General features: G+C 34.6%; 1 protein-coding gene and 1 non-coding gene across 5 annotated transcripts; both read left to right on the forward strand.

Moving 5' to 3' along the window:
* Nucleotides 1-363: 363 nt before the first annotated feature.
* On the forward strand, nucleotides 364-21,090 carry LOC145318819 (uncharacterized). Of its 4 annotated transcripts, none has more exons than XM_080160411.1 (20): nucleotides 364-726; nucleotides 1,186-1,539; nucleotides 2,265-2,442; nucleotides 2,889-3,485; nucleotides 3,851-3,933; nucleotides 4,519-4,677; nucleotides 5,119-5,428; nucleotides 6,025-6,091; nucleotides 7,336-7,494; nucleotides 8,153-8,258; nucleotides 9,553-9,721; nucleotides 10,374-10,443; nucleotides 11,142-11,227; nucleotides 11,640-11,788; nucleotides 12,221-12,298; nucleotides 14,055-14,174; nucleotides 16,706-16,769; nucleotides 17,106-17,177; nucleotides 20,022-20,104; nucleotides 20,767-21,090. In XM_080160411.1, the coding sequence occupies exons 1-19, from the start codon at nucleotides 379-381 to the stop codon at nucleotides 20,075-20,077; spliced, it is 3,225 nt and encodes a 1,074-aa protein (XP_080016537.1). In that variant the 5' UTR covers nucleotides 364-378; the 3' UTR covers nucleotides 20,078-20,104; nucleotides 20,767-21,090. The 4 variants fall into 4 exon arrangements, with proteins under 4 accessions (XP_080016537.1, XP_080016538.1, XP_080016539.1 ...); XM_080160412.1 differs by having other exon boundaries at nucleotides 2,889-3,463; nucleotides 3,853-3,933; XM_080160413.1 differs by lacking the exon at nucleotides 14,055-14,174.
* LOC145320448 (U1 spliceosomal RNA) lies at nucleotides 13,569-13,733 on the forward strand. Its single transcript, XR_013880232.1, has one exon. It is a non-coding gene; the product is annotated as a U1 spliceosomal RNA (small nuclear RNA).
* Nucleotides 21,091-21,152: the final 62 nt, after the last annotated feature.

The raw sequence follows: 21,152 nt of genomic DNA on the forward strand, positions 1-21,152 counted from the left end.
CTACATCTATTTTCAGTACAGACTTTTAAGTTTCAATTAAATGGTATGAATAAAACCAATAAAGTTATTAATACTAAAAGTCTTCAAAAAAGTTCTTATGAAAAGCTACGTTCATTCGTCAAAGGCAGGGCTAGGCAGCCGCGCATAAGCCTCAAATTTAAACCCGGCTAAGTGCAAAAAAAATAAATTCCTAAAAATGGGTTGTTTTTAGGACAGATTAGACATTAGCTGGATTTTAAAATATAGTTAAGTTAGTTGGTCCAGATTAGATCAAAATTTTGCTTTCAAATATACAAAAATACAGAGGTGTATAATTATATTTTGAACAAGATTCATTTTACTTTAATGATTTTTTCAAACATTTATTGAATATGCATAATGTTTTTCTCAGAATCTGATGGGCGGGATTCCGGCATAGTTCTTGATAGTGAAAAGGGGCGTGGTCGTGAAAAAGCTTCTGATGGTGGAAAGGGGCGTGGCCATGGCATAGCATCAGATAATGGAAAAGGGCGTGGTCGTGGCACATCTTCTGATGATGGAAAGGGGCGTGGCCGTGGCATAGCTATTGCTGATGGAAAGGGGCGTGGTCGTGGTACAGCATCAGATGATTCAAAGGGCCGTAGCACAGCAACAGACAAAGGGCGTGGTCGTGGCACATCTTCTAATGATGAAAAGGGGCGTGGTCGTGACAGAGGACAAAAACAGAATGGACAAGACATCCAACAAGTAAGTTATTCTTTCAATATAAAAAAAAACTTTATAAGTAGCTCCTCCCCACACATCTGTTTATTTATTTTTAAAAATGTTGGTTGATATTTCTTTTAAGGGCAGGGTGGTTGAGAAGTGAACAAATACTCCCCTTCATTAATTTTGGATCCATTAAAGAAAAAAGGAGACAAAAATTTTACTGGTTGAATATTTTTCCCTAGGGCCTTATCTCCCCCAAATAGCTTTAATATAATTTCAGGACCATTATGAAACTTCCATTGGCGTTAGTTAGTTAATTCATATCAACTTTAATTCGATTGAAATTGTTTGAATTACATATTTCTATTTTTTTCACTCGTTTTATCTTCGTTATTTTTTTTAAATGCCTATAACTTTTTACAGCTTTAATGAATATCAACCCAGTTTTCAAGGTTTTTTTAATTTTATTTTTCATTGGAATAAGATAATTTTGAATAGGCAATCATTTCTTCCAATGACATGAATAAAGAAATTAAGAGCAAAAAAAGGAGGGATAAGAAAAAAAATTCAAGAAAGAATGACACTGCTATAGACAATAACATTGCAGCTGATAACACCAAAGAAGGCCACGAAACTGAAACTTCAGCATCTAAAAAAGACTATCCAGAAATCTCTACAAAGAATTCTAAAATTGAAGACAAAACTCTTCCTGACAAAGAATTCATTCATGATGTTGCTGAATATTTAGTGGATGAGATTATTAATGTTGCATGGGATCAACAGTTTAATGCTAAAACTTCATACACGGAGGAAAAGAATGATGAAATGATAAACAATCATCAAATGGCTAAGGTATTTTATTAAGACTCATTTTTTCTTACTGGGTTGATAATCATTTAAGCTGCCGTTTATTTTCAAGCTGTCTTCCAAGAATTATCAGCAATTCTTTTATCTTTCATTATTCCTCCCTAACAGGGTATTTTTCTCATCAACCTTCAGGGGTGTATATTCTACATGGGATCCACTGCTCCCCCCTACTTGGTGAGAAAAAAACTAGGGGGGGGGGGGAATCTTGTGCAGAATATACACCCCTGTCAACCTTGCAATAATTAAAACTTTTGTAAAATGAAACTGATTCAACTTGGTGTTTTTTTACAACAATGATGACAACATCCATTTAAGCGAAGCTCTGGAAGAATAGGCCAAACCAAGATTTAACCTTGTAGAGTGTTAGAACTGAACAAGCAGAATATAAATATGCTTTGCTTATAACATTATACCTTCATGTACGGACTTTCTGGTAACGATTATTGAGTTGCTACACTTTCAAAATTGTACATAAATATTATAGGAATCATCATGCAAAGTTTGAAAGTGATAGGACAATTAAAACATGTCTAAATTAACTAAAAGAGTTAGCCGTTACGAACGGGCTTATGGACTGACCCTAACTATAGAAATTCTTCACTTTTAACAAATTAAATTTTGCAAAATTTGTGAGAATTTTACCCTCTTTTAAAAATTATTATTTGTCCATACAACAAAAGTTAAGATATTACAATTTTGTGTTATTTAAGGATAACTTGAACATGGAGGAAGCAAAGACAATGTTTGAAGATATCGAGAAAGATGAATGTAATAAAGCTGTCATAGAAAGTGGTGATTGTATAGTTGATATCAACAAAGATGACAAAGTAACCACTACAGAGGCTACAGATGTGAAAGAACCAGAATCTTTAACAACAACTTCTGATTTAGGAAAGGATATTTCAGTTTTAAAATGTTTAATTTACCTCTTTTTTTCTTATATTAGAGAGTCAAGAAGTTTTTGTGGTCTTCTTTATCTTAATTCTAAGTATCTTTAATCACGTAAACCCTGAGAGGTAGGGGGTTACATTTGGCTGTTTATTACGCTAGTCACCAACGTTTTATAATAACGTTTTCTTGTGGATTTTAATTTGATTTGTTGTTTTATTAATATGAGTGTCAAAACAGTTTAACCGCTTATTGTAATCTATAGAAAGGGTTTTTTGTTTATCATCATTGGGGTTTTGCATTAATTTATCGGCCTTTGTCTTGTCCCTTTAGTTCCCTGCGTAAACTTAAAGGACTAAGATATTAAAATTTACCTCTTAAAAACAAAATTTTGCCTGACGGAGAGGTAAGAGGTTTTTATTTATATGAAATATCTCCACCTGTCCTAGATACTATTCATGTTGAGGAAACCCTTGCCACTTCAAACACCAAGAATCAAATAGCATCAATTAAAGATTTTGATACTGCCAATAATATTCAAGTTAAAAATCTTGATGAAATAAACAACAATGTAATTACTACAAATACTGAGAATGAAATAGTTGAGGATACTCCAATTGTTGCGTCAGGTGTTGATCATAATGAGCTCTGTGATCAACTTGACAAAGCCTCCAATGTAGCAATTGCCAAAGATACAGAAAAAGAAAAGAACCACCAAGAAGCACCAAACAATACACCAGAGCTAGAACTAGAAACACAAGACAAAATCAAGGAACAAAATAACAGTGACTTCCTAAATGAAGCCATTGAAAATACAGAAATGTGTTCTTCTGATAATATTATCAAAAGTTCAATTTATCACATTGGAGAATGTTATCCAAAAAATACAACCAAAAATGAAGAAGAAAACAATATTATTGCTGACGAAACCAATGAAACTAAAGATGACACAAATACTCTGGAAAGCGCTACAGACGAGAAAGATATTCTTGAAACTGTTCCAGAGATTTTAAAGGACAAGGTGATGAGGAAAATTCTGGAGCAGGAAATCTGCGTTATTAGCTTCTTTAAACTCTTTTTTTTTTATTAATTGCTTTCTATAAAGATTTACCTACCTTTTTATTAATTACTAGCGGCTACGCCCCTAGAGGCCTCTAGTTGCATTTGAGAAAGGGGAAGTTAAATCCCAAAACCTATTTTTGTGAGTTAAAACCAGCTGTTTGTTATGGGGGGGGGGGGGGGGGGTAAGCCTACATCTTATAAATCTGTTATTAATACTGGGCTATATTGAAGGAATTCTTTAGACCCGTCATCCATTATACAAAAAAACTAACAAGAACTCGAAAAGCGAAATTTGAGCTTTTTGTTATAAATGAAAACGTGAAGAAAATAACGCATACCATTTGAAAGGATTTGTTTGGTAGCTCTGACGAATCTGATAGCGAATGCAAATCTGTTAAAAACTGTTTCTGCCAAAAACACGACACACAGGCATTAAAAACTGCAGTGTGTTTATTAAGAGGTTGGGGCGGGGGGGGGGGGGTAGAGCCGACACTCCCCTTTTTCCAAAAATGTAAGAAGAAAAAATATTGGGGGGGAGGGGGCTGGGTCTATTTTTTTCTAGTAGTGATTTCATTTGGGAAGTTGGTGGTAACCTACCCCAAAATAGAAATAAACCTTCCCAGGATAATCACAAGTTATTGGTCTACTATAAAGTAGTTATAACTACCTATATAGTCTTTCAACAGAATTAGTACCTTTATTAGTCTTTCAAAATTATTTTTTCAATATTTTGTACTGCATTATTAGTTACGCAGAAAACAACTATTTTTGTGCAGATATAGGGGACAATGGGCTGTTTATAACATTAGTCCCCAAAGTTTTTATTATAACGTTTTCTTATTCGTTGGCTTACCAACTTTGGGGACTTTAGTGAATTTTGATTGGTTGGCTTATTAAGTTGAGTGTTCAAACGTTTCAACCACAGATTTTAATTGTTTTATCCCTTTTGATTCCTGTCTACAATACCTTTGTAAAACACCGCGTCTAAAATCTACAGTTTTCTATGCACTTAAGGATAACACTTCTGCAAATGAGAGCACTAATTATACATCTACTGCTGCTAATCTTGCTGAAGAAGCTTTAGATAATGTGGAGAAGGATGGAAAGAAAGCAAAAGCTGATACTGTTGAAAAGAAGCCGGTCAAAACTATTCAAGAAGCAATCATAAGACAGGCAAGCTTTATTTTTTCAATTTAATTAAATCTAACAGGGAATGTGGGGTTATTATGTTCGTTGTCTTAAAAATTTTGGGGAATTTTATTAAGTTAAGTGTCCAAACGTTTCAAACTCTAATTGTAATCTACAGAAGAGGTAATTTTGTGCACCATCATTGGGAATTTAAGTGATGTCCATGTTTACAACCTAAATTGACGCAGGAATAAGGTATAACCAACAAGCGAAATAAATCTAAAATAATATTTGGGGGGCAAATGGAAACGTCGTCAATTTTACGATGTGTTGCCCCCTAACGACAGCTGAAAAAACACGTATAGGTTTCGTGATTTCTTTCTGAATTAATTTAATTGTTGGTATAAGCTGAAATTGACGACAATATCTCCCCTATCAAATATCCACGTATGTCGTATATTCTTTTATTATATCAATTATTATTAGGAATCGGAGAATTCCAATGTACCAGAGAGCAAGATCAGAGCCACACTGCAGAAATCTTCGCGTATAATTGACCAGGCTAGCGGCCACTTTCCTAGTCAAGATATTTACATTCCTGACAATGCTAATTACACAAGTGGCACAATATTGAACCATGCTAACAACTATTATGATGAAAAATCATACCAGACTAATATGGGACAAGTGATGGAAAGCGCTGTTTTGAACCAGACAAGCCGCAGGCCCATTTTAGGCTCAGGTTCGATTCCCTGCATGGATGCTTCAAGGACTCAAAGTACTGATTCAGGAAAAGGTTAGTCTCATTAATATTATTCAATGTTCATGTGAAGTAGCGATATCCTATTATATAAAGTAATAAGGTTTTTTTTGTCCGAATCTCAAGATCTCAATAACTTCTGAACTCTTTTAGTTACCTATCTTTTTTAGGTTAGCTTCACATAGCTTCTGTGATTTTTTTTAGGCCATTCTATTTTAAGATTTAGGCCTTGGGCTAATCTGGACGGTTTAGACTCTTATTAGCCTCACTTTGCCTCTTGAAATACAGGGACCCTAAAAGCAAGGGGTATATCCGCTAGTTACTGTATAATTTGATTATGTCCCCTTTTCATCCAGTAGGAGGGGATGGGGTATTAGGGGTGGATTGGAGTCGTTATTTTAGCCCGCTGAGAGTTCACTTTATTAGAGAGAACATAAAAATCTGGTGCAAGATTCAAGTTACAATATATCCTTTTTTATTATATAATCCTTTTACGGCAGTATTCATTTATTTATGTATTTTTTGTTTACACTTAGATTTTAAAGTCTTCACTAAGAAAAGTCAAGAATAATGCCTGTCTTTCAGCCAAGACATTCTTTTTACTCTTATTTTTCTGTTTATTTAATCTTAAGGAGAAGTAAATGTGATGATACCATCTGAATTCAACCCAAAGAAACTACCACCAGCCCCATTCATTACAGGAATTTAAGAAATTTTTATTAATATGGGGGAGAGGGGGTAATGCAACCAATCAAAGTATAAATGGCACTTAGAATTTGAACTTTTTAAAACATATTTTTGGTTTAATTCATGTTAAATAATAGCCAGGGATTAAGGTAGGGGACAATGGGCAATTAATTCAATTTAAGAGTATTTGCTGAAAGACCTTGAAATCCAGATTAATCCAGAAAATATGGAGGAAATTGTAAAGGAAGAGTTAATACAATACAGAAAACTATAAATTAAGAAGAAAGTTTCAAGAAAAAAGCATTCATTTGAAAATTATATTATCAGCACATCAGACTGACGTAACAATTCTGTAATTAATAACTAGAAAAATCTCCCTGGAACCCATTCAACCCATAGCCCCATAACCCAAAATTTAATTGGATTCTTAGATTGTTCATTAAACTAATATCACAATAAAGTTTTTATCTATGAAATGATATTTTCTGGAGAGAAATTTTTTTTTAAATTAGCCACATCATGACAAATTAAGTTTATTGATACTTGTCTGCAATATTCAAAACTAACAAACGAGTTAGCGGCATTTTGTGCGCTAGTACCCAAAGTCAGTCAGAAACTGCTAAATTCTTGCACATTCCCTTTAAGCCAGTACCCAAAGTCTGAGACTCCTAAAAATTGAATGTTCGATCCATTGTCCCCTCCCTTACTCCCTGATGATAGCAATGACCATTTTTGTAATTTCTAGTACCAACAGCTACCGGCTAGAACCGTTTGATAAGGTTTTTGAGCGACAAAAAGTATTATGTGGGGGTAGGTTTCGTGACTAATTTGCTTTTAAGATAGCCAAAAAAATGGCAAAACGGCTAAGCCGCCAGCCGTTACTTTTCTAACTTTTTGTTCGATTTAGGGAAAATGGACCTACCAAGGATAATCCATGCAAAATTTCAGATCGAAAATCTAATTCTAAGTGCCATTTATACATTGATTACGAGATGGTTGCATTAATTGTTGATTATAAGAAGTCAAGGGCTAACAAAACTTGTACCTATTAAGATTTTTTTTATTATTCGCAAAAAAATGTCTGTAATACGATACTATACATTATTTTTTCAGTATGGCTCAAGACCGGTTCTTATCCAGTTGATATTAACCGGTTTTGAAGCCATACTGGAAATGTTATTTATTCAGCTTTATATGGGCATAATTCAACTATCCTCAATTATAATTTTCTACATTCTTAATTCTTTAAATTGAATAGTGAACCTTATTGATAAAGATGGAAAAACAATGAATTACCTAGAAGATTCCTATGACGATCAAGATACTATGAACAATGGCGATGATGAGAGTTTAGTTGAGAGTGCTATAGATGATAAAAGTCTTTTTGTATGGGACCAAAATGCATCTGTAAATTCAGGATTGTATTAGATATTTATCGCATCGTCTTATAGACAGCTTTACGCGGTTATTCAAATAAAAAAAATTATTAGATTAAAACCAAGGCCCGGGCTAACAAAACTAGTATTTATAATTTGATTTTTATTTCAGTATAAGTAGTATATTGTCTGTAATACGATGCTGTACATGATTTTTCAGTATAACTGAGAACCGGTCCTAACAGCTACTATCAATGTTAAACTTTGGGGGGTAATTTTTTCTAGTAGTGATTTCTCCTGGGAGGGTTGAGATATCCTCCCTTAAAATAGTTTTAAAACTTCCCAGAACCTTTAAGAAGCTTAACTGTAAAGGAGAACCACATTGGTTAAGCGGTTAGCAAGATCCTTCGCAACAGACTTTGCTATTTATACAACTAGTGACTTCGCCCTTAGGGGCTCTTAAGGAGGGAGAAGTTGAATCCCAAAACCCACGTTTTTAATTTAGTTTTTTTCACAGTAAAAAAAAAAATTATTGGGGGAGAATTTTTTTCTAGGGGCGATTTCTCTGTGGAGGTTGGTGGTACCTTCCCCATTTGTATTTTTTGTTAAGATTGAAAAAGCAATAATGTGGATGTTGCCGCAATCGTTAATTATTTTTACTTGATAGGTAATTTATTTTTTCAATAATTTTGTTTATAGATGAGAGTAATTTGGCAACAGATAATCCGCTATTGTCAGCGGCGGCTGGTTTACCACCGCAGCTAGAGGAATCATTCGTAGAGGAAGATTTTCAGCCGAACCAGGTAAAGATTTGATTATAGAATATTTTACTAGTGTAGTTCAGGAAGGGAGGGGATGTAGGGCTATTAATCACACTAGTCCCCAAAGTCTTATAATAATGTGTTCTTATTCGTTGCTTAACAACCTTGGAGACTTTTATGAATTTTGCTTGGTTTGTTTATAAAGTTGATTTTCCAATTGTTATAACAACTAATTATAATCTACATAAGGGTAAATTTTGTGTATCATCATTAAGGAGGTACATTAATTTATCGTCCATTGTCTTATCCATTTAGATCCCTGAGTGCAGTTACTCTTTAATTCTTATTTTGGGTCAAGAGGGGAGGAAGTTTTGATACATTTGCGTAAACAGTGAGTATAGGCTTTATCTTTAGACTGAGAGGATAGGTTATTAAAGAAAAAATCATTCTTATATGATAAATTTTCCCAAGTTTTAAGATTTTTTGGATAGGCTTCGAGGTTCAGGGGCTGCAGGCCTCCAGGTGTTATATAACAAAATATGCATATTTTTAAATGTTATTTACATATTTCAACAAAAAAGACGTATATTTTTTTTATTGAGTTGATTTCTATCTCTTCAAAAAAATATTTTTTATTTTTACCTGTCCAGAGACCAACTTGAGGCCTACAGCTTCTAAACCTGGATGCCTGCAGCTCCTAAACCTGGAGGCCTATCCAAAAATCTTAAAACTTTAAAATTTATCATATAAGAATGATTTTTTCTTTAATAACCTATCCTCTCAGTCCAAAGATAAAGCCTATACTCACTGTTTACGCAAATGTGTCAAAACTTCCCCCCCTCTTTGTCCTCAATGCCAATTTTAAATGTTTATTTACCCCTAAATGATGTTGTACATCCCCAATGACAATGTTCAAAATTATCCCATCTGTGTATCAAAATTAGTGGTTAAAACGTTTGGACAGTAAACTTAATTAACCAACCAATCAAATGATAAATTCACTAAGTGAAAAAGTCTTTGATACTTCTTAGTTATTGAAATATATTTCGGTGGACATTATATTCAAGAAAAGTCCCCAAAGTAGTTAAGCCAACGAATAAGAAAACGTTATTTTATAATGGACTGTTTATTACACTAGTCCCCAAAGTTTTATAATAACATTTTTTATTAGCTGGCTTAACAACTTTTTGGACTTAAGATAATTTTGATTGGTTGATTCATTAAGTTGAGTGTTCACAATTTTCAACCACTAATTGTGTGTATACAGAATGTCTTATTTTCTGTATTATAATTGTGGATCTACATCAATTAATCGGAAATTGTCTTATCCCTTTAGATCCCTGATGACACCACTGGTTATATAAATGATTCTGATCATCACAACGATTATGCCAATGATAACCTTGATGATCCTAACTATTACTATGATGATCCTAACGCAGAGAATAATTTCTATGAAGCAGAAGAAGAATCTAATTTCTATGATACTACTGAACAAGATACAGGTATAGGGGACAGTGCTAGTACCCAAAGTTTTATAAACATGTCTTATTTGTTGGGGACTTTTAATGAATCTTGATTGCTTTGTATAAACAAGCAGTGTGTAAATTATTCGCCGAATAATTTACAGAAGAGGTAATTTTGTGTATTATAAATGGGTGTGTTCATTAATTTATTATCCCTTAGGATCCTTGGGTTATTAAAGTGTTTTCTATAGTAAAACTAAAAAGGTTATTTTCAATAAAACAAGGATAATTATGTAAATAAGTAGTGCAGCAATAAAAATTTAAGACTTTTTTGTGAGTTTTCTGCAAAGAAAGACAACTAAACTGTCACAATCCTTATAGAAAAGTAACATGGTGTCGTGTCTGTCTGTACCAAAGAATCGCGTTTACCGCTATCCGATAGGGTTCTACCTTGAAGTTTCTTATAGGTTTAGGGAAGGATTATAACTATTTTGGGAAAGGTTTCCACTACCCTCCTAAAAGAAATTGCACATAGAAAAAAATTACACCCACCTTAAAAAAATCTTTTACATACCATAATTTACAAGATGGGGGGGGGGGGGAGGCTGGTAATGTCTCGACTCTCTATAGGCCTCTAGGGGCGTAGCCGCTACTTATTTAGAAGCTGTGGAAACTAAACCAAATATTTTAGAAATTGTTGAATGTGAGGAGAAAGAGAAACCTGTGGATGTACTCGATGATTTTATGGATGAAATCTTAAGAGGAAATAATATTCTTTAAATTCTTTCCATATTGTATCAAGCGTTATTGAGTGGCTTCTTAAATTGTTCTATTATATTTTTCTGAATAATGAGCATCTACTTTATAACTCACTTTGTCCGCCCGTTTGTATGTACAGCTTCTTATAAAATTTTAACAATAAAAAAATGGTAGTTTTGTTAATTTCGTTAATATTTCGTCATCTTTGAATAGTAATTTCTTTTAAGACCATCAAGAAAATGAACAAAGTGTATTCTAATGTATATGTTAAGAGATTAGAGGTGGATTCTTTAAAAACTTTTTGGCTCACTCCCTCACTAAAATTAGTAAGGCTCGCATTAAAAATCTACAAAAATTAAATAAAATCATAAAAGGGTTATTAACATAAGATTTTTTTTATTTTTTTTAGAGTTTTAATGTGATTTTGGAGGATTTTTTACAAAAAAATTTAGCGATCCTTACTATTTTTAGTGAGGCAGTGAGCCAAAATGTATTTTTAAGAATCCACCTCAGAAATAAAATCAGTAAAATCTCGGTTTCGTTAAGAGTTATCTTGACAGAAAAAAAATCGTATTCTATCTTAGCCTAGCGGGCGGACGGCCAAACGAATTCAAATAAAGAGTAGCCTCGCTTCTAAGAATTTCATCTTTCACAACCAGTATTCTCTTAATTTTGTGAATATTACTGATAAATAAAAAAAAGAAATGGAGGAATTCCACAAGAACTCTCTGAAACATCCCCAATGGAATTTTGGAGCCCAACAAACTGACCAAATATTTCCCACAGGTGTTCTTGCAAAATTTGAAAAAAATTGTACTTAAACGTTGTCTTTAGATACCTATGGCAATGGAGTTTATGGCCATCTTTTTAACATTTAATTCGAGGGTTAAGCTACATCTTCCCCAAGATATTTTAAAAGCTTTCCCGGGACCTTGAACCAGCTGTAACCAACAACTTATTTTATAAGAAAAATTATTTGGTAATTTCAGCTGATTTGTTTTTAGATTTTGAGAGCAAGGCTTCGTAATAAAGGCAATCTTTTTTGCCTCCAAATATTGTTTTAGATTTATTTCGCTTGTTGACTACCTTATTCCTGCCTTTATCAAGCTTTTATATTCCTTAATAACGCCTTTGGACGTGATCGCTTTTAATTTTTAGTATTTTTACCGATTAAATGTAAGAACATATTATGTGCCAGACATAAACTGCCCCGATTCACCTGCCATTGATGTCTTGAATACTGTTGGCAGCGGCGGGTTTATTTACCCCGTGGCGGGAACTGCTGCAGGCTACGGGCGAGGACGAGGCGGTGGTCTGTACGGTAGAACCAGGTTTACGCCGGAACCCAGGAAAAATATGCATTTAATATCTTTATCACAGCAGCTATTCTATAACTAGAGTATATCAGTAAGAGTAAGAGGCTTTTTTTAACTTAATACAGAATCAACTGTTTATATTCTATCTAAAAGGTAGCCCCGTCCGTTTATTAAAACATAACAGATTTACCCATTGTTTTATAGGAATATTTTTAAAAATATCAAAAACAATTTAGTCTTAATCAAAAAAGTCACACGTCTCTTTAAGCCTGATGAGTTGACCACTAAGTTTTACTTCTTGATGATTGGATTTTAAAATTGTGTTTCTAATAACTTAAGACTTCTTTATCTAATATGACTTAATATTATTTAAATCTTTTATTACTTCTTTTATATTGTTTGTTATTTTTGATGTTGCCATTTATGTTAAAAGATGTTATTAAAAGCATATTTTCAAATATCTAGAGATACTGAGTACCCTGAAAGAGATTACAGCATTACCTTACAAAAACAACGAGTTCTAGAAATATTAAAGAAGGAGGTAAATTCAGGGAGGGTGGGGACATTACACATGTCCCCAAAGTTTTATGATGACGTTTTCTTATTTGTTGGCTTAATTACTTTAGAGACTTTCATTGAAATTTGATTGGTTGGTTCATAAGGTAGTCTCCAAACGTTTCAATATACAGAAGGGGTAATTTTACGTATCATCATTGGGGATTTACATCAATTTATCGGCAAATGTCTTATCCTTTTAGATTCCTGGGTAAAATTAGATGTTGCAGGGAAATGTCTGTCCATCCATGATCAGGGATCTTAAGGGATAAGACAATGCACGATAAACTGATTTACATCCCTAATTAAATTAATAAACTCATCAAAAATTGGTTGAAAAGTTTGGACATTTCTCTGTTTTAACAAAATTACCCAACGTTTTTTATTATTTCTATACAAATGATTATAGTTTTAGTCCATTGTCCCCTCCCTCCCTCTCTTTTTGTTTAGGGATGGGGGTTTGGTGTGGGTGGGGGGGAAGAAAGGTTTGCACCTTCTTATATTAACTTTCCTATATAATTTACCCCATTCCTTTAACCCCTTCCCTCTTTTGTTTTCTAAACCATTTCTTCAATTTAAACCAATATATTAAAACGTTTTGAAACCAACGTGTACCCAATAGATGTATTAAATATTTACTTTTTTATATATTTTATTTATTTTATGAAGAAATATAAAGTATTTTGAGACTTTATTACTAGCAAATGCGGTTTTTGAAAACTAAATCCAGCTCGATCAATTAGCTGTTTTCGAAATCTTAGTAAACAAAATTAAAGAAAGAAACAGTAAACATCCCTATTAAAATTCTTTTTGGAAATATTAAAACTAATGAAAATTAAGATTTGCAATGTTAATTTTTAATATTTCATTTGATATATCTCTCACTCATTACAGATTTAATACTTCTATTCCCCCTGACTAGCTTAGTCTAGTAAATTTCCCGGCTAGTTACATCTCCCAGCCAATAGGAGCAAAGCAAGGGGAACAGCTGACCAATAGGAATCCTCGACAAATCTGAAGCTTTCCATAACTTTTAGTTCAAAATTATACTACTAGGTGGCCAAAAGCTTTTTGTATATTTGTATTAAACACTCTAAAAGCACATATTTGCTTTTTTTGCAAAACAAAAAATAGATAGGAAACATGTTTAGGAATAGTAAAAAGTTTGTTATTTTAAAAGAAGTCATGTCTTGTTTTAAAATAAAGATAGTTGTAAAAATGTTACCAAATGGTCTTTGAAAGGCACCAAATTAAGCATACTTACCTGGCGTGGAGGTTAACCGTGATCAAGAAGGCGGTTCCTCTAGGGTGAGGCTGTGCCATTGCACTCCGGTATGGCTGACCCCTACGATTACCCCAAACGTGGGTAACTCGAACGCACAATTTTTGATAGTGGGGGACTGCGTTCGCGCTATCCCCTAATAATGCCCTTAGATTTAGTCAACATGTAGTATAAGACTGTTGACCTAACTTAGGAAACTTAAAGTGGATCTTGGTTGGCTGGTGCATTTAGTTGAGTGTCCAAAGGTTTCAACCACTAATTGTAATCATGTATAGTATCGTAATGCAGACAGTTTTCACGAATGATAAAATGAAAATCATGAAATTAATACAAGTTTTGTTGTTAATTGTAATCTACAGAAGGGGTAATTTTGTGTATCAATAGAGGGTGTTCATCAATTTATCGGCCATTGTCTAATCCCTTTAGATCCCTGCATAATTGACCATGTTTATCTGTTTAGAAGAAAACTCGTAAGTTCAAGATGCCCCTGAAGATGAACCTGAAAGATGTTGACTTTGCTAAGGTTGCCAAACTTGAAAATATTGCTGAGGAACAGAATAACAAGGAGAAGGGTGTCCAGGTGGGTGGGGATATCCAGGGAGGGAGGGGACATAGGACTGTTTATTACACTAGTTCACTAAGTATCCAGGGAGGAAGGGGACATAGGACTGTTTATTACACTAGTTCACTAAGTATCCAGGGAGGAGGGGACAAAGGACTGTTTATTACACTAGTTCACTAAGTATCCAGGGAGGAAGGGGACATAGGACTGTTTATTACACTAGTTCACTAAGTATCCAGGGAGGAAGGGGACATAGGACTGTTTATTACACTAGTTCACTAAGTATCCAGGGAGGAAGGGGACATAGGACTGTTTATTACACTAGTTCACTAAGTATCCAGGGAGGAAGGGGACATAGCACTGTTTATTACACTAGTTCACTAAGTATCCAGGGAGGAAGGGGACATAGGACTGTTTATTACACTAGTTCACTAAGTATCCAGGGAGGAAGGGGACATAGGACTGTTTATTACACTAGTTCACTAAGTATCCAGGGAGGAAGGGGACATAGGACTGTTTATTACACTAGTTCACTAAGTATCCAGGGAGGAAGGGGACATAGCACTGTTTATTACACTAGTTCACTAAGTATCCAGGGAGGAAGGGGACATAGCACTGTTTATTACACTAGTCCTCCTAAGTATCCAGGGAGGAAGGGAACATAGCACTGTTTATTACACTAGTTCCCTAAGTATCCAGGGAGGAAGGGGACATAGCACTGTTTATTACACTAGTCCTTCTAAGTATCCAGGGAGGAAGGGAACATAGCACTGTTTATTACACTAGTTCCCTAAGTATCCAGGGAGGAAGGGGACATAGCACTGTTTATTACACTAGTTCCCTAAGTATCCAGGGAGGAAGGGAACATAGCACTGTTTATTACACTAGTCCTTCTAAGTATCCAGGGAGGAAGGGAACATAGCACTGTTTATTACACTAGTCCCCTCAAGTATCCAGGGAGGAAGGGGACATAGCACTGTTTATTACACTAGTCCCCCTAAGTATCCAGGGAGGAAGGGAACATAGCACTGTTTATTACACTAGTCCTCCTAAGTATCCAGGGAGGAAGGGAACATAGCACTGTTTATTACACTAGTTCCCTAAGTATCCAGGGAGGAAGGGGACATAGCACTGTTTATTACACTAGTCCTTCTAAGTATCCAGGGAGGAAGGGAACATAGCACTGTTTATTACACTAGTCCCCTCAAGTATCCAGGGAGGAAGGGAACATAAGACTGTTTATTACACTATTCCTTAAAGTATTCAGGTAGGGAGGGGCCATAGAACTGTTTATTGCACTAGTTCCCAAAGTATGATTGAGGGAGAGGACATAGCACTGTTTATTACTCTAGTCCCCTAAGTTTGCTAAACTTGAAAATATTGCAGAGGAACAGAATAACAAGGAGAAGGGGGTTTAGGTGGGTGGGGATATCCTTGTAAAATAATATAATCATGAAAAGGATGTTTGTTTGTTTTTACCGAAGGTTCTCGCCAACCGCTTAACCAATGTGGTTCTCATTTACGGGGTAGCTTCTCATAGGTTACCAAATCCAACTCACCCCTCCTTAAGTGCCCCTTGAGGCCTCTAGGGGGCGTAGCTGCTTGTTTTCAATAAACTAGTGGATGCTCCCCTAAGCATCTAGAGGCTTCGTATTTAAAGTGAAAGGATGGGCAGAAAAATAGGATAAAAACATACCAATACTTTAATCTTAATATGAAAAAGCCTAAAACCATCCTAGGACCAAATGAAGCTTCCCTAAAATGGAGAATTCAATCATTTCAGTAGTTTATGAAATCTTAAGCTATAGACAAAAAAAACCTTTCTACTTTGGTTCCTCCACAGGTACTAGAAATATGTTAAATCATATAATATCAAGTAGATATTTTTGCCTGAAGCTAAAGAACTCAGAAATGGCTGGACCAAATTGTTTCTATTTTTAGAGAAGCTTTATAAATATTTAGGGGTGGTTCTTAACTATTTTTAAAAATTCTCCTTGCCCTCAGTTAGATGCTAGTAGCGGTGGTGTTAAGGTTTTCGGTGGTTTAAAAATAGGTCGGAGGGAAGCACGGGTAAAAACTTTAATCGATTACTAGTTGCTTTTCCCCTAATCTCAATGGTAGGGAGTGGGAGGTCAAGAAAACGGCCTGGAACCACAGGAATGCAATAATAATGAAATCCATTCTGACCAGCAATTTCCGAGATCTTTAGCTTCATACATAAAAACTCACTTTTTTTATTAGAACTTAATATGATCACAAAATTAGGCACTAAAATTGTCTGAAATGTATCCCCAATAAATGTAATAAGTGAAGATGTATGTATAGCCCAGACAACTACCTGGCCCCCCTGTCTTGTATAACCCAGACAAATACCTGGCCCCCCTGTCTTGTGGACATTTTTGTCTGTTAGCAAACTGCTTTCTGTCTTTTTTAGCTACTTGGATGTGTTAATAATAACGACACTATTGGCTAATATTCAAGGACCCAATTGAAAGTCCCCTTCCTCTTCTATTGTCTAAATATAATTTAAAACCCTTTTTTTATTTTAGACAGCGATCGCTGATATGGATATAACAGAAATGCCTTTGAATATCACAAATGAGCAGATCATTGGTAAGCTGTTTATTAGCAGCGAAGCTACTCCATCACCTACTTTGTATGCACGTCTCTCTGTATGTCAGTAAGCTTTTTTGTCCTTAGCAAAGGTTTTCAATAACCGCTGAACCGAAAAGGATCTCATTTACAGTGAAGCTTCTTATTTGTCCAGGAAAGGTTAATAACTATTTTTGAGAAGGGTATCTCTACTCTCCTAATAAAAAATGACACTTTTTTACTTAAAAAATTAATTGAAAATGGGGGGAGTCGACTTTCCCCCTCTCCCGCCATAAGTGCCCCTAGAGGCTACTAGTGGCATAGCCGCGTTCAAGAATAAAAACATATTTTTTATAGTAATGAAGAAAATTCTGTTGTTTGCCGGATATACAGAATCGAAAGCTGACGAGACCATCCACGATTTTTGTCAGGGATTTATTTAACATTTGATATTAAACCTTGTTTATTGAAGGATCTTAAAAATTTAGATCTTACAAATCTTAGAAAAGAAACAAAGCTACATATATATCCTAAATCTCACTTACATAGATTTGTAATGGATATGATATATACGTGATGTTATGACGACAGAGTAAAATTTGTCGTCAATTTAGGTTGTCAATATGGACATCACTTATTGGCCAGTTCGTTTATCCAGTAGGAGGGGAAGGTCGTTATTTTATTCTGCTATAAGTTTCACTTTATTAGAGTACATAATAATCTGGTGTAAGATACAACTTACAAGTATTAATGAATTCATTAGAATTATTGATGATACCCGCCAAAAATTAGAAATGAAGGGAGATAACCTCGTAGAACAAAGTGTCAAGTACATTTAGAAACATACTGAAAAGTTAATATCAAAATATTGTTTCATATAAACATGAAAATAAGGAATATTGACACTAAATTTGTAAATAATCTTTGACTTATTGTAATTTTTTTTACAATCCAAAGCGTTTAACGTTAGCAGTGGCGTGCGAAGCACTTTGTCTAGGGGGGGGCATTTTGAAGATTTTGTAAAATTTTGCCCCCCCCTAAATCAAAGTGCCCCGGGGGGGCACTTTGCTTTAGGGGGGGGCATTTTGATTACATATACTAATTTTAAATAAGGGCGTTTTAAGGGTGGGATTATTTGATTATGGGCCTCCTAGTCCTTATCCCTTCTTCCCCATCCCTATTTCCCATTTATATCCCCCACCTCCCCCCCCCAATCTCTCCCCCCCCCATCTCTTCTCCCCCATCCCTTCTCCCCACCCTGCAATGACCGAAGGGAAGGGAGCTAGAAAGCATCTTCAAAAAAAAAAAACAGAAGATAAATTAACCTTTCCCCCCCCCCCCCTCCACCACAAAACATTTTTAATGGGTGGAAGGGGATGTTATAAAATCTCAGCAGGAAGGATGAATAACCCCATTACAAAAAATTGGGGGGGGGGGGGAGATAAAAACACTCATTTTGGAAATAATTTACCAAAAATTAACCTAATATGAAAAAATGATATTAAATATTTCTTTATTGTTTGACAACAAGGATGACAACATCTTTAAGTAGCAAAGCACAAAAAATCATTAATAAGAATGCAGACAAGTAGATTTAAAGAGCATCTGTAAATATATATTTTAGGTAGAAAAAGTCACAAATGCTTTTTCCTGTATGTTGTGTGATGACAGTCAAAGTAAATTACATACAACAGCGAGAAATTTTATTTTTTTAAACATTATAATCCACAAAAAAATTTATCGTACCATAAAACCCAAAGATATAATTAACTGTGTAAAAAATTTTTAAAAATTACTTGTCCTTTCATTGTGATAAAAAGCAGAAACCATTTGGAAGGGCGCGAAGCGCAAATTTTTTACTTCAAATATGCAGGGAGGGAGGGGTTTTTGGGCTATTTATTACACTAGTTCCCAATATTTCATAGGAGAAACCATTTGGAAGGGCGCGAAGCGCAAATTTTTTTCTTCAAATATGCAGGGAGGGAGGGATTTTTGGGCTATTTATTACACTAGTCCCCAATATTTCATAGCAGAAACCATTTGGAAGGGCGCGAAGCGCAAATTTTTTTCTTCAAATATGCAGGGAGGGAGGGGTTTTTGGGCTATTTATTACACTAGTCCCCAATATTTCATAGCAGAAACCATTTGGAAGGGCGCGAAGCACAAATTTTTTTCTTCAAATATGCAGGGAGGGAGGGGTTTTTGGGCTATTTATTACACTAGTCCCCAATATTTCATAGCAGAAACCATTTGGAGGGCGCGAAGCGCAAATTTTTTTCTTCAAATATGCAGGGAGGGAGGGGTTTTTGGGCTATTTATTACACTAGTCCCCAATATTTCATAGCAGAAACCATTTGGAAGGGCGCGAAGCGCAAATTTTTTTCTTCAAATATGCAGGGAGGGAGGGGTTTTTGGGCTATTTTAATTACACTAGTCCCCAATATTTCATATAAAATTTTCTTATTCGTTGGCTCAACAACTTTGGGGACTTTAATGGAATTTTGATTGGTTGGTTAATTAAGTCGAGTTTCGAGTTTCCATACATTCCACTAATTGTAATCTATATAAGGGGTAATTTTGTGTATCATCATTGGGGATGTACAAAAATTTTTTGGTAAAAAGTTTATATTATACAAAATAAAATACTTCCTATAACCTGGTTTGTTATGTTCAGTGAAAAAAGATTACAACCTAATTTCTACACTAATTAAAAAATTTGGTAAGGTTAAATGAATAGTAACTCTGTTTGGCGCGAAGTGCAAAAAATTTTTTTTTTGAGTATTTCTTGATTTTTTTTTTGAAACTGGGATAGTTTTGCTTTTTGTAGGGTAGGGGGCAAAAAGGGGCATTTTTGTTGACCAGGGGGGGGCAAAATGGGGCATTTTTTAACATTTAGGGGGGGGCAGGGGGGGCGGTTGCTAGGGGGGGGCAGGGGGGGGCGTTTTGGTCGCTAGGGGGGGGGCGATTGCCCCAAATGCCCCCTTCGGTTCGCACGCCACTGAACGTTAGTAAAATAAAAGTAGTTTTTATCACATTGTGTTATAGACAGCTTTCCGTGGATATTAAAATGACAAAATAAATGATCAAAACTGATATCAACATAAATTATTTTCATTATAATATTTGTGGAAAATTGTCTGTAATACGATGCTATGCCTAATTTTTCAGTTTAGCTGAGAACCGGTTTTAATCCAGCCGTATGTATCAAGTTTTGACGCCATACTAGGAAAACTATTACTGACAGCACAAAATGTTAAATAAAAGTGATGTGCAAGGTTCGATCCCCTCTTTCTGTTTCAAGTGACCAAGGCCTTCAACTAGATGGATAAAATTTGATTAAGTATGCACAGAAATCCAGGAAAATATTTCATAAAAATAAGTGGTTATTTCCCTCGAAGTGCCTTGATAAGCACAGAACCCTTTTCCTAAATATTTTGAAACAAAATGAAAATATAGGGATGGTTTGTTTATTACTTTAGGTTAGGTTATCTTGGGTGCTGTGTTGCCCCGCAGGGAACAGCTCCATTAAGGGATAGGGGGGAAACATCTGCCAATTTTTCAAATAATGGTTCAGGGCTCGATAGGTCATTTGAGGGAAAGCACCAAATAATACTTCAAATTTTCTGTCAAAAAAAATAAACAACTTTCACTCCCAAATTGAATTATTTTCTTTCATATTTTGGGGATGGGGGCCGGGAAAATTGGATTGTTTATTATACCAGTCCCTAAAGTTTTATCATAGCGTTTTTTATTAGTTGGCATAACAATTTTGGTGGCTTATTCAATTTTGATTGGTTGGTTTATTAAGTTGAGTGTCAAAACGTTTGAACTAGTAATCTACAGAAGGGGTAATTTTACGTATCATCATTAGCGATGTGCATCAATTTATCGTACATTGTCTTATCCTTTAGATTTCTGGGAAAAATAAAACTTTCCCAAATCGTGTAAAATTTAGTCTTGGCTGGCAGAAAAGATAATGGCAAAACAGATCTTCAACAGATGAAATATTCCTCGACATAGATAAAATCCTGTCACAAAAAAGAAGCTGCTTCAACAACTGTGACTTTTAAATAATTTAAATAAACTTTAATTTTCATGGACTCAATTTTAATAAGAAGATAACCTAAAGTTTGTTATATTAGTAGATTATTTTTTTGTACCTTTTAAGCATTTTTTTCTTTATTTATGCATCCATGCCAGTGATCTAAATATTATTTTTGTACTGTTTTGTATTAAGGAAAAATTATTTTTATTCTTATTCTTGAAAATTGTTATCATTTACTATAATGTACATAAAGTTATTTTATAATTATGTATCTCATGTTATTTTTTTTTCAGATAATAATTTAGATACTTTTTTTACTGTATTTGAATTAATTTTTAAAAATGATAAAATGTCCCGGT

Source organism: Acartia tonsa, chromosome 5 (assembly GCF_053477335.1).
Source record: "Acartia tonsa isolate MP-2025a chromosome 5, ASM5347733v1, whole genome shotgun sequence".
Lineage (NCBI taxonomy): Eukaryota > Metazoa > Arthropoda > Copepoda > Calanoida > Acartiidae > Acartia > Acartia tonsa.